The sequence below is a fragment of the Serinus canaria genome, chromosome 1A (assembly GCF_022539315.1).
Source record: "Serinus canaria isolate serCan28SL12 chromosome 1A, serCan2020, whole genome shotgun sequence".
NCBI lineage: Eukaryota > Metazoa > Chordata > Aves > Passeriformes > Fringillidae > Serinus > Serinus canaria.
Genome location: NC_066314.1, coordinates 1,986,767 through 2,002,916, shown reverse-complemented (window position 1 = coordinate 2,002,916; position 16,150 = coordinate 1,986,767). Strand labels below are relative to the sequence as shown.

Here is a 16,150-nt window from a genome sequence, read left to right as displayed (position 1 = left end):
GCACAGAGGTGAAAAAGAATCCAGAAAAAAAGAGACCAACACTGAGGTGGAATTGGTTTGGTGTTAAATTGGAAAAATAACCTGAACATCAGATTTTAAACCCCACAGCACAAAGCTCTTGCTTATTGAAGTGATTGATTACTATGATACCACCCCATAAACCTTAAAAATTTTGGATTTTACTCCAGATTTAGAGAGCCCAGCAAATATTTATATTGCTGCTGCCATAAGTAATTCCCATTTATTTTCACAGCAATGCTCACATGAAGTATTTTCAACTTTTTGCCTTGAAAATAATGATTTCTTTAGTATTCACACTCAAGTATATTTGTATTTTTAAAGCACATTCCCACCTCATACAATAATGATTATTGTTAGAAAGAAGAGTCAACAGAGACTCAGTGCAGCAAGCAAACACTCTGCAGAGGAAGTTATAAATCTGTCAGACATTTGAAATGGACTGAACTGCATAATGTCAATTTTCTGTGGAAAACAGCCAACCATATGTTCCAATTTCCTTGTCAGGAAGGTTTAATACATCAGATCTAATGAGAGATGAATCTTTTAAACAGATTTTTTCACTGAGCTGGTTCCAAAGTTGGAAACAAGCAGCAAAACCCCTTAAAAGATGAATATTTAACCAAAATAAAATGACATGCTGCTACCTAGCCATGAAAAAAAAAAAAAAAAATAAACAAGAGATCTGCTCTCCTCTTCTACCAACAGGCCAGAGGAGAAAGTTGCTTGGGATATCTGTGATTTTTGTAAATATTTGAGAGAAAGAGCCTTCAGGGGGCTCTTCAAAATGCATTTCTTGTACCCAAGATGTCCCAGCAGTCCAGGGTGACAGAGCTGTGGCCACAGCTGTCAGCTCCAGCTGCAGGCAGCCCTGGAGACCCTTTGGTTTTGCTTACATTGAATTATAAATTCTTCTTTGCTGAGCATCTCATCCATAAGAACCAATCTATACCTTGACTTTTACCTATAGCCAATCACAACTCCTATAATTACCAAATTATGGTCAATGCTACAGAATCACATCAGTTATGGCACAGTTTAAGCTTGAAGTAGTTTTTCAGTTTCCTTGCAGTGAAAAATTCTTAAAATTCCTCCTTGTAATCTTAGAGTACACCCTTCAAAGAATGAACAAGCTACAGTGGAAATGGAAAATATCTGTTTGGGGATAACAAACCAAAAACCAGCAGGTATTTCCAAATTTCCCAGATGGAACCAGGAAGATTGATCAAAACCCAGATGACACAACTGCTAACTTTGATATTCTGAGCAAGTGAAAATTAACCAGATAATTAAACTTTTTTCTGCTTGCCACATGGACATGTCTTGTTTGCCTGTGGTATCTTTCTGCTTGGTAAAAACATCTTTTTGTTTGTGGTCAGCTCATCCTTTGCTCTAAGTCATAAAACCTCTTTTCCAACTCAACTCAACTTTTGCTTTCTTATCTGTCCAGCAAGACTGGCTGAGCAAACCTCAATTTACAATTAAAGGAAAATAAGGAGCTGACTTACAGGAAGGTGAGAATTACTCAGTATTTTCATTTTTAAGGAAACAGACAAAACTTTCTTGCTATTGTGAATCTTAGAGTACTCACTTTGAAGAAAGAACAAGCTACAGTGGAAATGGCAGATCTGCAGTGGAGATAATAAACCTGCACCCAAGAACCAGCAGGTATTTCCAAATTTCCCAGATGGAACCAGGAAAATTGATCAAAACCAAAACGACACAACTGCTAACTTTGATATTCTGAGCAAGTGATAATTAACCAGCAAAATAACTAAATAAAGGAGATTCAGATCCAAAATATGGAATTCCTCAAGCATCCTGACAAAGCATAGACAGAAATGCATTTCCCTGTGGTACAGATCTTGAATTCTGCTTTGGCACAGGAAATAACATCTACAGTTCTTCTATATCAAAACTTGCTTCCATCTCTATTTCACTCTCAAATTCTCCATTCAGAGACACGACATAACCTTTGCTTTCTTAGTTGTCCAGCAAGACTTGAGTCATGAACTTGAAGGAATTTAGAGATTTTAGAAGAGCTAGGATTTTAGTTAGAGATAAGCTTTAGTGGAGTTAATTAAAATAAATGGGTAGGCCTTGATGAAGTTAAGAGTTAGTAGTTAACTAATAATTGATTGCTTGTCAGCACAATGTTTGGTTAGCTGGGTTTATAATGAAGAATATGGAAATTGATAAATAGCTTTAGGAACATCAGACAATTGCTTTTAGGAACATCAGACAATTGCTTTTAGGAACATCAGACAATTGCTTTTAGGAACATAAGACAATTGTGGCCTCCTCTGTTCTGAAATCAATTGAAGGCAGGGAATGGGAGTTCTACCAAGGGTTCATTTGCATTGGAAAGGTAGAAAGGTCAGAACTTCATTTACTTCCTCATTTTGGGACCCCTCCCCATGAAAGGGACCACCCACCCATTTCAAGGCACAAACTACTCATGCTTAATGGCTTTTGAACTAATTACCATATGAAGTGGGGAATGGGATGTGCCAAAGCTATGAATATGCATCTGTATTTTGGGTATTCAATAGTTGTATAGATAAAAGGGCTCTGTGATCACCTGTCACAATAAACACACACTTTCTAACTCTAAACTGTTGGAGAGTTTTTGCCCCTCACAGTTGGATATCAGTACTAGATCAATATCCATATTTTGAATAAATCAGACTGGCTCAGCAAACCTCAATTTACACATCTACTATTCTTCTATAGCAAAACTTGCTTCCACCTCTATTTCACTCTCAAATTCTCCCTTCAGAGCCTCGATGTAACCTTTGCTTTCTTAGTTGTCCAGCAAGACTGGCTCAGGATACCTCAATTTACACATCTACTGTTCTTCTATATCAAAACTTGCTCCAACCTCTGTTTCACTCTCAAATTCTCCAGTCAGAGACTCAACTCAGCCTTTGCTTTCTTAGTTGCTCAGCAAGACTGGCTCAGCAAACCTCAATTCACACATCTACTGTTCTACTATATCAAAACTTGCTTCCATCTCTATTTCACTCTCAGTTTCTCCATTCAGAGCCCTCCTTGGCCCAGTCCCACCCTGCCCACCATGGGAGCACTCACAAAGCGCTGAGCCTTCTGCCGCTCCTCCTCCGTGGCCGCTCTCTCGCGGAGGATGGCTCGAGTCAGGTGCTCGTTGGAGGAGATCCTCTCCCGTTCCAGCAGCTTGCCAAACTCATCCCGAACGTACATTTGCTCTTGTTTCAGCCTAAAGGAGGTGCAGGGAGATTTAGGCTGAGAGCAAATTCCAAATCTACTTTCCAAATGTTGTTTCAAAGAAGAGGAGTCGCTTTAAAAGCTGTCACAGAAATGATTTTTACTCTTGGCTACACTTAAATACAAATATTCACTGAAAGAATCCAGAAGTTGATTTCTAATTGAAGTATCAAAATCTGAATACAGAAAAGTTACAAGTTTCAACATCATTGTTCATTAAATCATACAAATTACAGCTGATTCAATTAAATATATTTTTAAGTAAGATGAAGAGAACTCTGGGTTTTTGTCTGGTTTTATGGAACCATTTTTCTGGGAAAATCCTTTTCCCAGCAGCCACTCAATTTCATGTAAAAGCTTTCCTGCACTGGGAAAGTGCTTTCCTCCCTAAACACACCATAAACCCAAGGACTTCATCCATTTCCCAAGCTCTGGGAAGATCGAAGAACCATCATCAACCTTCCCCATCCACCTGAGAGGAGCAGAGAAAACAGTTATTGAACTTGTTGCAACAGAGTTAATCAAGGCAACTCCAGGCCCAGAAAATTCTCACTGTTTCCATGTCAGGAGCCATAAATAGATTTGAAACCTTCAGTGGAGTACTTGAGGCGAGCACACCGTGTCTCATTTTCATGGGAACACTCGGTGAATAAAACCTGTGTGCTGTGACACCGAGCACAGAACTCAGAGCAGTAATGGAGCCAGGAAACACTGGGCTTCAAATAGATTTTTTTTTTTGAAAGAGTGATGGAGAGGAAGCTTCAATATTCTCAGTGCATTTATCTGTTGTCAAGGGAGCTCTGGAGAACAAATCCTAATGAGTGGGGTCACTTTGTAAAAGGTACCAGCATTAGAGTACATTAGATTCTTCCCCGGGGAATGCATTTAAGTGAGGTAGGGAGGAAAAAAGACAATTACAAGATGTATTACTTCAGTGCTCAGCTCCAAACCCTCTGAAATGCAGCAACCAACTGGGAATCTTTATAAAAGTTTATTAAGCTGCATCTTCAATTACTCCAGCTAAAAAAAAAAAAAAAAATACAAAAAAGTCAGATTATGCAGACATGGACCAAATTCCATTAAGTGATTTCCCAAGGTCTCCCAAATTACTCCAGCAGGATTGATATAACAAATCCTTCATACAATCATAACAATCCTTCACACAGCACAGTCAAAACATGCTGGTTTTCTTTTGGATTGGAGAAATCATGTTTTGCCTAAAAAGGAAAAAAAGTGTCAAAATAGCAGTCTCAGCACCTTTTTCTGGTGAGCAACAAAGAGCATTTAATGGTTCCCAAGACTGAAGGAAGATCCTTCCTCATCCTTCTTGGATTTGACCTCCTAAAAGTGGGTTTCCATTAAAAATGTCTCTTCTTTATGCTGCTGTACACAGCAGGGTAATTCAAAGATATGAAACATCTTTTACATATAAAATAGCAGAAAAATCCAGCCAAAAGTTTCCACATTATAAACTCTAAAAAATTAAGAAATTAAACAACAACAACAAAAAAACTTCAAACCCAAAAAATCCCAATATAAAGCAACCCCCCAACACTCAGATATTTATATTTAATTCTTCTTTACATCAAATTTGATCTTCTTCCTAATCTCTCATTTAAATCTAGATCAAGACACTCAGATCACCTCAGTCAAAAAAAAATGCATTTTAATGTTTGGTTTTTTCCTCCCTTTCCCTTTCCTTGCAGGGTGTTCTACCATAAAAGAACATGACACCATTTCATTCTCAAATTTTATACTATTTAGACCAAAAAGGATATTTTTTATGTCCAAAACAGCTCCTGGCTGCACCTTCAAACAAAATTTCAACTCTTTTTTCTCAACGAGTTAAATTCCCCAAAAAACCTTTTATTTAGGGCAGTTTTGACTCCCAAAACAATATCCCTAAACTGCCATCTCAACTGATTGAAATTCAGCAGAGTTTTTAACAAAATAAGCGGGGTTTTGAAGTCATTTTCATTTATTTGAGTTCCATAATTGGGTGGCTTGTAGGAGCTTAATGAAACAAACACTCTGCAGATCCCTCTGATCGCAAACGTTCGCCTGCATCAGCCTCCAGGAGGGTTTTTTCCTTGGCATTACAAATTCATTTTCCTGGCATTCAGCATGTACCAAATAAAGGCAAACATCAGCTGGATCGACAGTATAATAAATTATATTATTATCTATAAATTATATTAGTTAGGCAAAAAGAAAAAAAAAATATATATATATGTGTGTGAATATATAGAAACTTGTCACTACTGCAGGAATTCCACAGGAATTTTTCAAGTGGCATTTTTAATTACAGCAGAAATAAAGGCTCAAGTTAATGGTTCTTGTGTTTGAGCACAGAACTCCAGACAACAGAGAGCATTACACTGATCATTTATACCGAAAGGATGTTCAAAAAGCTGCTGAAGCAGCAGAAAAGGCTGCTGGCTATCCATTTTCCCCCCACAATTGATATCTTTTTGAATAAAATCCTTCTAAATAATTATGAAATACTGCTTTAAGAAGTGTGGAGTGGCTGATTTAATGAAGTGTGGCATGCAAGGCAATCACTTCTCGTGGTGCTATTGGAAAACACACACCAAGCATTAAGAAGCAGCTCCAGTTAAAGTCTGCGTTAACACTTCACAATATTTCATTTCTCAACTGCTTTATAGCACACAACCAAGACAAAAAAAGCAACAATTCCTGCCTTGGCCCAGCACTGTCACTGAGAACTTCAACGTTCTAAACTTAATGCTGTGAGGAAAATTTATATATCTGTATTTTTTTGTAAGAGGATGGGTAAATCCTGACCAACCAATCAGCCAGGATTTAGGGATCTCAGAAGATTTATTCCTGTCAGAGGGGCATAACAAGAAGTTGAGTATTTTTGTTATCACTTTGTCATATTCAGGCTTCGCTGTAAGACAGATTTCGGACTGTTTTAGTGCTGAAGTCGCTTTAATCAAAATAATGTTTGCAGTACATTCCACCTCTAAATCAGATTTGGCTCCTGTTGAACACAAAAGGCACCACGTCACCTCAGGGGGCAATCACACAACAACAACCAAAAAAAAATCTGGAATACACTCTTAGATATAAAAATAAATATAAATATTAAAATTTAAAATGTATTTAAAATAGAAATAAATAGCCAGTTTTTGTTAATTTACATTTCCTGAGATGTGGGTAGGAGGCACAGAAATCAAATCCATGGGATCAAACCACCCATTCCAACCTCCTCTCTAGAAATTCAGACCAAACAGAGAATATTTCACAAAATAACATTTCTGCTTCTGCATTCCAGCTTTTTATTCCTCTCTTTTCCTTCTGGTAGAGCAGGGAAAGTGGGATTTTAGTGGCTTTTGTTATTGTACAGCTTCTGAACTATGAAAGTCCTACATGAAAGATTAAGCACAAGAGAATTTCCCTGTGAATTTATCAAATATTTCAGTGCATGATCTAAAACAGACTGAAACACTTAACCCACATCTCTCAAAATCAAGTAGTAACAACATAATAACACAAAGCAAAACAAGAGGAAAAATAATTTCTCAATAAATCATGACTTAAATTAATAACTGACAACCATCATAAAAAGTCCAACAGGATAAGAGAAGCCAAATACAGAACTGGCTCCACTTTCCATTTAGAATTTGAAACACAGAAATAAAAATTTAAGACCCAAACAAGAAATCATCTCTGAGGACCAAGGAGTTTTCTGTATCACAAGAAAAACAAAAATACACTCTAAAAAAAAAGACTGATAAAACTTTGCTGCGCTCCAAGTGGTTTCCATCCTTTTCCCATCTAGTTTTTAATTAAGTTCAAGAAAAGCAAATTGTTAATTTTGCCATGTGGATTTATGGCCCAGGACTCTCCTCATGCCCAGCATGACCCCTGTTAGCCACAATAACAAGATGAGTAATTTAATTCTAAATCCACAAGAACTCCCTCTTTTGTTTACTTCAAAATATCCATTTCTGTTGTTCTTGAAAAACACCTGCAGATGTTAATTAAGGAAAAAGCACCTTTTAATTCAGAGACAACAGCAACACACTGAGAAAAGCTGAAAAATATCAGTTTTGTGCTTTGATGGCCACTTCACGGTTTATTCTCCATTAATCAAGAATCCACAGAAATCCAAAACTGGCAAACAATACTCTTAGAGAAATGCAGTGATTTGTCATTTCCAGCCCTTATTTTCAGATATTGGGAATTTATTACACTATCAAAGCCCAAGCTTTTCCTTTTTGCTCTTTTTTCAGGGCAGTGATTACTTGCCAGTTGTTTTATCTTTATTACAGTCTCCAAGCCACACAATCTGACGGATCTGTGACGTTCCACCATAAACTCACTCAAGCCTAAAGCATGAACTGCGTCATTTTTCATTACTTCCAACCGAGCAAAAATCAAAATACTCCCTTGTTCCAAAGTCCACTGTCAGGAAAATCATCCTGTCCTCAATAAATCAGGGAAAAATTCACTGATATGGAACCCAAAAATTCCCTCTAACTGGAGACGAGACAACACGAAGAGCATTCCTGAGCTTTTCTGCTTTCTTGGACCTCAAGAAGCTCCTTAATTCCTCCTGACGGACTCACAGAAGGTTCCAAAATGTTTTGAGCTGTGTGTTTAGGGCAGGCTGCAATATTAATGAGTGAAGGATGGCTGTGAGGGCTGAGTTTCAATATTTCATGAGCGGAGGGCGGGACGCGCCGCGGAAGCCGTGGCTGGAAATGGGCGAAGCTGCCCAGGGATTTGAAAGGATGTGAGAGATGTCAGGAAAACATCTCTGAGCAATGAGAGGTGTGAAATGGAGATTTCTCTGACTCCATCTCACCTGTCTGCAAAGTCAGGGAAATTACCTCAAGTCCATCTGGTTTTACAAACACCTAACGAAGGGCAGAGATAGGAAATAAATTATCTGGGAGGTCAAGGCACAGAAAACACAAAAAAGTTTTACAAAACTGAAGTTTCTACCACTGTTCACTCATTAAAAACATTATTCTCCACTCACATAAGACTTTGCACAGCACAAGTGACAGGAGCTGTTCCTGACATTAGTAGCAACCACATTCTTAACAACTGTTCTAAAATTTCACTTTTAAACCTTTCAAATCATGCAAATATTAACAGAAAATCTCATTTTTCTGCACATGAAAGCTGTGGTGTCAAAAGGATATTCTGCTTTCAAATTTTTGGTGCTCTTATTGCTCAGCCTGGAGAAAAGGAGGCTCAAGGGGGACCTTGTGGCTCTCCACAACTGCCTGACAGGAGGGGACAGCCAGGGGAGGATTTGGGATTTAACCCCAGGGAACAGTGAGAGGAGGAGAGGGAACAACCTCAAGCTGTGCCAGAGGAGGTTTAGCTTGGATACTGGGAAAATTTCTTCATGGAAAGGGGTGTCCAGCCCTGGCACATCTGCTCAGGAGTGTTGGAGTCCCCATCCCTGGAGGGATTTAATCAACTTGAAGATGTGGCACTTGGGGATGTGGTTTAGTGGTGGCTTGGGAGTGCTGGGCTAATGCTTGAACTCCATCTTAAAGGAATTTCCAACCTCAAAGATTCCATGATCTCAAGATTCCAAATCCAAACCCAAACTGCTGAAGCTTTACAATCATGGGAATCTATAAACTCAAAAATGTTCCCACATCTCATCAAACCCAGATTTATCATCATTTCATGAGGGCTGAGTGCAAAACCAGTTAAACGTGATGACAGGGACCCAAACTGGGCCCACTTTACCCACCAGACCCAGCACCACCAAAACCCTCTGACAAATCCATCACAAGTGACCAGGAGCTCTCGTGACTGTGGCACAGGCAGAAGAGGGAAGGGATCACACTTCTGAGCAGTTATGCTTCAACTCCTCATTATTCAATTTAATGAGAACTCCGTGGCTTTATTCCACATCCACTTCCTCAGGGTGACTGCTCCTCCTTAACATTTGCCATGCATGAATATAAATTAGCCCCTGGTTCATCACACACAGTGCTGAGAACAGTGAAGTGATTCCAGCACTGAGCCCTGAGCTGGCACTGACCCTTTCCCATCCCAGTAACTCCTCCCTTGTCTTTGCTCCATCCCACACTGTCCCACAACTGCCACACGAGTTTGGGACGTGCTCCACAGCAGGGACAAGGAGGGCAGGGGATCAGGGCACTCTGATCTTTCTTTAGGCTGAATTCCTGCCTGGAGCTCTGTGTCCAGCTCTGCAACCCTCAACAGCAGCAGCACCTGGAGCTGCTGAAACAAATCCAGAGGAACCCATGGAGCTGCTCCACGGCTGGAGCCAGGCTGGGAGAGCTGGGGATGCTCATCTGGAGGAGGGAAGGATTCAGGGAGAGCTTCCAGCACATTCCAGGGCCTGCAGGGGCTCCAGGAGAGCTGCAGAGGGACTGGGGACAAGGCCTGCAGGGACAGGAGCCAGGGAATGGCTCCCAGTGCCAGAGGGCAGGCATGGATGGGATCTGGGCAATGAGGAATTCCTGCCTGGGCTGGAACTGCCAGAGCAGCTGGGGCTGCCCCTGCATCCCTGCAGTGTCCCAGGCCAGGCTGGACACTGGGATGGAGCAGCCTTGGGACACTGGGAGGTGGCCCTGCCCCTATGGAATGAGATGATCTTGAAGGTCCCTCCCAACCCAAACCATCCCATGATTCTATGATCCCATGATCTCATGATTCCATGATTCTTGGGTCTGTTCTCAAACCCAAGCAAACACTGAAAATACATTTTTAAGAGTATTTTTCACCTCTTCCCACATAACCATCACTGCCTCAGTCACCCTATTTCAAACACCAGATCTGTCCCATCACCCAAACTCTCAATCCAAGCCACACCCCCCAGCAGAACACCCTCATTATCCTTCTCCCTTTCCCAGCTCCCTTCCAACCCCAGCCTAACATCTGTCAAAGGAAACATCCCTGCTAATGGCCACGTGATTTTATGTGCCAGGCCTTGGTCAGAAGATCCAAGACTCATTTCAAATCTCAGTTATATTCTCAGCTTACTCCAATTAATTCAATTTATCAACAGCACTTCCATGGACAGCTTGTGAACACTGAGAGCAACAAGGACAGTGACTCTTGTCATTGGTTGAGTTTTCTTGGAGACTCCTGAGTTGTGGGAGTGTTTCTGGGGCAGTGTTTGGTGCTGGAAGGAGGAGGGGTGAGTAGGAAGGGGGATTAATTTAATTTTTAATTTCACTTCATAAAGCCATTGCTTTTAAAATAGGTGCATTTAGATCAGTATTATAGAGAGACAAAGGAGATGAGCAAACTCCCACTTTTATGCCAGAGGGACACAGAGAACCCGAGTTAGAATTGTAAAACTATTTTACATAATTTGTGTATGTTTAGCTAGCCACGTAACTCCACTTGAAATTACTTTCCAACTTAATACCCTTCCCCTTGGGATCTGCAACAGCAGCCCTGGAATTATGACAACCTTAATTATCCATTAAAATGAAGTGACAGTTAGAAAAATTTTTATTAGTATCATTATTATTATTATTACTATTTTTAAGTGTTTCTCTGCTGCTTATTTGCTGCTGTTCAAAATGAAAGAGCTCAGCAGTTTGAAAGCAAAGGTTTGTTTAAAATTGCCAGGGGGGGAATAGTTTTCCTCTTTCCTACCTGAATCTGAAACTATGAAGCAGGATTATTTTTGTGGATGCTCTCTCAGTAGCTCCAAGTCATTTTCCCATCTCTCCTAGAAATAAACTGATCAAGATGAAGCTCAGTATCCAAGTTGTCAGCTGAGATGGCAGGTTTTAAAATCCATGTGAAAAATAAGCCCTTGAAAATTGGGGTTTATAAAGGCAGGAGTGAATTATAGCTCTGCTTTCTCCAATTTCCACCTCCCATCTCCAAGATTCATCTCTCCATATCCTGAGAGCCAGACATAATGGTATTAATGGAGAATCAGAGCAGGAAGCCTTGCAGAGTAACTCTGCCATTGCCAAACACTGTTTTCCTTCTGAAAACAATTCCTTTCTGCACAGAAAACAATAAAACTTCACAGGCTTCGAGGGCACTTTGATACTTCCCAACTTCATCAACATGTTTATGCTTCCTTGGCATTTTGCAGGTAAAAATCAGACACTAAACTTTCCTGCTTTGAAGAGCTGGCTGCCCAAAAAGGGCCCTGCTGGAACCCTGACTGCTGAGAATTTTACACTTTCTATACTGACAGACACTGACCCCCAAGAGAACACTGCATCTGACCTAAAGCTCTAAAAAAACCTTGCAAAACTGAATGATAAAACTAAAATTATGACTGTATAATTAAAATATTAGTGTATAATATCACCAAATAAAAACCTTAAAGTTTGGAATATAATAATTTGTATAAAACAAGATAGACTTTTAAAACAAACTAGTCCTTCTTCTTTACCTTCTTCTGCATGAGTTGAAATAATATTGTGTAATTAAATAAAAAATCCACATTACAAGACACAAGTAGTCAATGATTCAGTTACAAGTAAAAATAATATAATTTCTTAATTATAGTTTATCCTTAAAAAACCTTACAAAAAAAGAAATATATCTCCATTTTAAAATTATTAGAGTTAAATACTACAGAACTCACAACTTCTAAAGACTTTAATAGAAATAAGAACTTACAAACATCTGAATCCAAATCTTTTGCTGAGTGTGAGATCAGACAAGGGAAGTGTCTGCTGAGAGAGGGGGGGAAAAATATTGGAGAGATGGAATGGCTGGGAAGAAAAACCAGGAGGAGCTCAAGGTGGGATGTGAGGCCAAAATCTCCACAGCCCTGAGGCTGAAGGGGCCATTTGGCATTCCAAGCTGGTATTTTTTATAATTTTAAAGTTGCTATTATTACAGTAATATAATAATAATAATAATAATAATAATAATAATAATAATAATAATAATAATAATAATAATAATCATAATCATAATCATAATCATAATCATAATCATAATCATAATCATAATCATAATCATAATAATAATAATAATAATAATAATAATAGTAATAATAATGGTATCCTCACACAACCCATTAAATGTTGGTTTTTGGGGTTTTTTTTCTTTTGTTGAGGTTGGGATTGAAGGTATTTGAGGCCATAGTTTGTGGTTAGATTTAGGTGTTTATTGTTTCTTATTTATGTTACAGTTTTATAGGTAGTGAGTTCTGCAGTTCTTCCTTAGTAAGGTCCAAAATGGTTAAGGATCTTCTGGTATAAGGTCTTTTAAGGTTAAATTGTTTAATTAAGAAATGATACTTAAATTAGAGATTGAGGGGCAGCAGGTGGTGAGTTGATCTGCTTTTTGCCAGGGTTGGGGTTCAATGTGTGAGAGGGTGTTTATTGTTGGGCTCAGATGTTTATCAGTTCTTATCACAAACCCTGAGTTCTGCAGCACTTCAACAAACTGAAAATGGAGCCCCAGCTCTCTCTCCAAGGCCTTTTAGGGATCAACTGTCCAATTAACAAATGATACCTCAATTATTTTCACTTTTAACCCAATAACCAACCACCCATGGCTGCAATGGGGACTTTTTATCCAATGACACAAAACCACCCAAACCCCTGGAGGAGGTGAAGGAGAAGAAGAAGAAGAAGAAGCAGAAGGAGAAGAAGCAGAAGCAGAAGAAGCAGAAGAAGCAGAAGCAGAAGAAGCAGAAGAAGCAGAAGAAGAAGAAGAAGAAGAAGAAGAAGAAGATGAAGAAGAAGAAGAAGAAGAAGAAGAAGATGAAGAAGATGAAGAAGATGAAGATGAAGATGAAGATGAAGATGAAGATGAAGATGAAGATGAAGTGAAGAAGAAGTGAAGATGGTGAAGAAGGTGAAGAAGGTGAAGAAGTGAAGAAGATGAAGAAGAAGGAGCAGCACTGCCCCAAAACCTCCATCTTACTTTATATATATTACTGTATCCAAACCCTCAAACTCTGAGTTTCCCACCCTGGGGTATCACACACTTCTGTTCAAACTGCACACCCACAATCCCAGCTCCATCACTCCATTCTGGAAGCTTCTCCAGGCCTCCAGTGTTCTCCTGGGGGTCAGAGCCTGGCAGCACAGACAGTCCCAAATTCTCAGCAGCCAGGGCTCCAACAGTAGGAAAAAGGGTTTATTTTAAATTTTTATAGACTCATTTGCCCCTATGAAATCCTCTTGCCTTGCTCACTGTGATTTTCAGTTGGGATCTCTGGTTTTACCAAACCAGTGCAGCTTCTCTTGCCAGGAGATATTAAACTCTTCCTTTTGAGCTATCCCAAGTCAAAACAATTATCATCACTTTTACTGCTTTGGAGTATTCCCAGCTTTTCCTCTGACTGTCAGCAGCAGAGAAGATGGAGTTTTCCAGACTCTTTTCCCACTTAATCCAAACAATACCAACAGGTCTCTGTGGCAGAAGACAAAATAACTATTTCCTAAAAAGGAGCTTTTTGCTCCCCCTGATGACAATCCTACACCAAAAAGCAGGTTTCCCAATTCAACATAGCTGATTATTTGGGGAAAAAAAAAATCATTTAGGAGGAAAAGAATGCTTTGGAGAAATTTCAAACACAATTAATTAGCTCCCCATATGAACTAAAGATGCATTAAGATGCTCCTCATACCTTTAACTCACTGAAATATGAAATGAATATTGTAAAGAAATCCATAATTTTATTTTCCCCCTTGTTCTCCACACCTGTGCCAGGAAACTGGAATAAACATGTCATCAGAGCAGAAATCAATAGGAACTTTTAGAGTATCCACTAGCACAGAAAGGTCAAGCCCCAGTATTGATTTTAATATAACAATTTTGGTTTGCAGTTTCCCAAAGGCTTCTTGTCCAATACTCTTCTTCATTCTTCTCTCACTTTACATTTCACTGGTGAATTTGTTCTGCACCTACTCTTTACTCCAGCTTTACTAAGAGCTCATCATTTATGCAATGTACTGCTGAGACACAACAGAAAAAAAGGTTGGGGGAAGCACTCAGAGCATCAATGAAAGCCCAGAGTGATGAGCAGTTACCTCCAGACCCTCCATGAAGCACAACACCAAAACAACAAATAAAAAAATCAAATGGTTACGACTTTAATAACTCATCACAGAGCAACTCTGTGCACCAGGGTGGAGTCAAAGCTCATTTACACTTTAGAAAGACTCCTCCAAACAGATGAGGATGGCACAAAAAGAGGCTGCAATCAACTGTCCAGCTGGTGACAGATAAAATGTCACATCCTCTGGAGCCCAGTGAGCCACAGAGAGCAGAATCCAATAATTCATTCCCAGGGAATGTGTCTAAGGTTGAAAGATGTGGCTGGGGGTGTGTGTTCTATCCCCATCTGTCAGAGGAGGGGCAGTTATCTCTGTCCCTGGGGCAGTTATCTCTGTTCACTGGGGCAGTTATCTCTGTTCACTGGGGCAGTTATCTCTGTTCACTGGGGCAGTTATCTCTGTTCCTGGGGCAGTTATCTCTGTTCTCTGGGGCAGTTATCTCTGTTCCTGGGGCAGTTATCTCTGTTCCTGGGGCAGTTATCTCTGTTCTCTGGGGCAGTTATCTCTGTTCCTGGGGCAGTTATCTCTGTTCACTGGGGCAGTTATCTCTGTCCCTGGGGCAGTTATCTCTGTTCCTGGGGCAGTTATCTCTGTTCACTGGGGCAGTTATCTCTGTTCACTGGGCAGTATCTCTGTCCTGGGGCAGTTATCTCTGTTCACTGGGGCAGTTATCTCTGTTCATGGGCAGTAATCTCTGTTCCTGGGGCAGTTATCTCTGTCCCTGGGGCAGTTTTCTTTATCTCTCCCACAGCCCATCCTCCCTCCAGGAGATCTCTGCTGTCCATGGCCACTGAGTGTCCCTGCAGGGCTGATCAAATTCCACCATCCCATGGGGAGATGCTCCGCCCAGGGGAGGAGCCAAGCATTCCTACCTGGATCCAATCTGCCCTGGGAACAGCCCAGCAGCCTTTGCCCACTGCATTCCCAGAGGAGCAGCTTTCTGCTGCCCTGCATTCCCAGAGGGAGAGCAGGCCCATCTCCAGCAGCCCTGGAGCTGCAGAGGAAAACTCCCCCCTTGTGCAGGATCCCTGCTCCAGCAGAACCACAGCTGGCACTGCAGGAGGGCTGAGCCCCCCTGGGATGGGACTGTGCCACCCGAGCCCCCGGATGGACGGCACCACCTGAGCCCCCCTGGGATGGGACTGTGCCCACCCTGAGCCCCTGGGATGACTGTGCCACCACCCTGAGCCCCCCTGGGATGGGACTGTGCCACCACCCTGAGCCCCCTGGGATGGGACTGTGCCACCACCCTGAGCCCCCCTGGGATGGGACTGTGCCACCACCCTGACACACAGGGCTCAGCTCCTGCTCTCTGTCACTGGGTTGTTCTCTTTTTTATACATTTGTATTTTTAATTTTCCTACTAAAGAACTGTTATTCCTTTGCCTGAGAGCCCCTTAATTTCTTACAATAATTCAGAGGAAGGGGGTTTGCATTTTCCATTTCAGGGGACGCTCCTGCCTTCCTCAGCAGACACCTGGCTTTCCAAACCAAGACAGAATATTCTATCAACTCTCATCTGCATTACTCAAGGAAAGGATTTTTCCATGTGCTTTTCAAGAGAAAAGTTACCAAGTTTGACCACCTGGTCACAGGTGATGAGATGGCAGATACACACAAAAAACTCAGTTATCAAAAACCACCAGAGAATCCTGGAATGGTTTGGGTGAGAAGGAGCTTAAATCCCATCCAGTGCCACCCCATCCATGGCAGGGCCACCTCCCAGTGTCCCAGGCTGCTCCATCCCAGTGTCCAGCCTGGCCTGGGACACTGCAGGGATCCAGGGCAGCCCCAGCTGCTCTGGCAGTTCCAGCCCAGGCAGGAATTCCTCATTGCCCAGATCCCATCCATGCCTGCCCTCTGGCACTGGG

At 41.0% G+C, this 16,150-nt stretch overlaps 1 protein-coding gene across 1 annotated transcript in view; it reads right to left on the bottom strand.

Annotated features, from left to right (window-relative positions):
• The window catches only part of CHCHD3 (coiled-coil-helix-coiled-coil-helix domain containing 3), a 142,754-nt gene that overhangs the window by 101,025 nt on the left and 25,579 nt on the right, over positions 1 to 16,150 (bottom strand). The window contains exon 4 of the mRNA XM_018922345.3: positions 3,109 to 3,253. Within this exon, the coding sequence (XP_018777890.2) occupies positions 3,109 to 3,253 (145 nt within the window). The remainder of the gene's footprint in view (positions 1 to 3,108; positions 3,254 to 16,150) is intronic.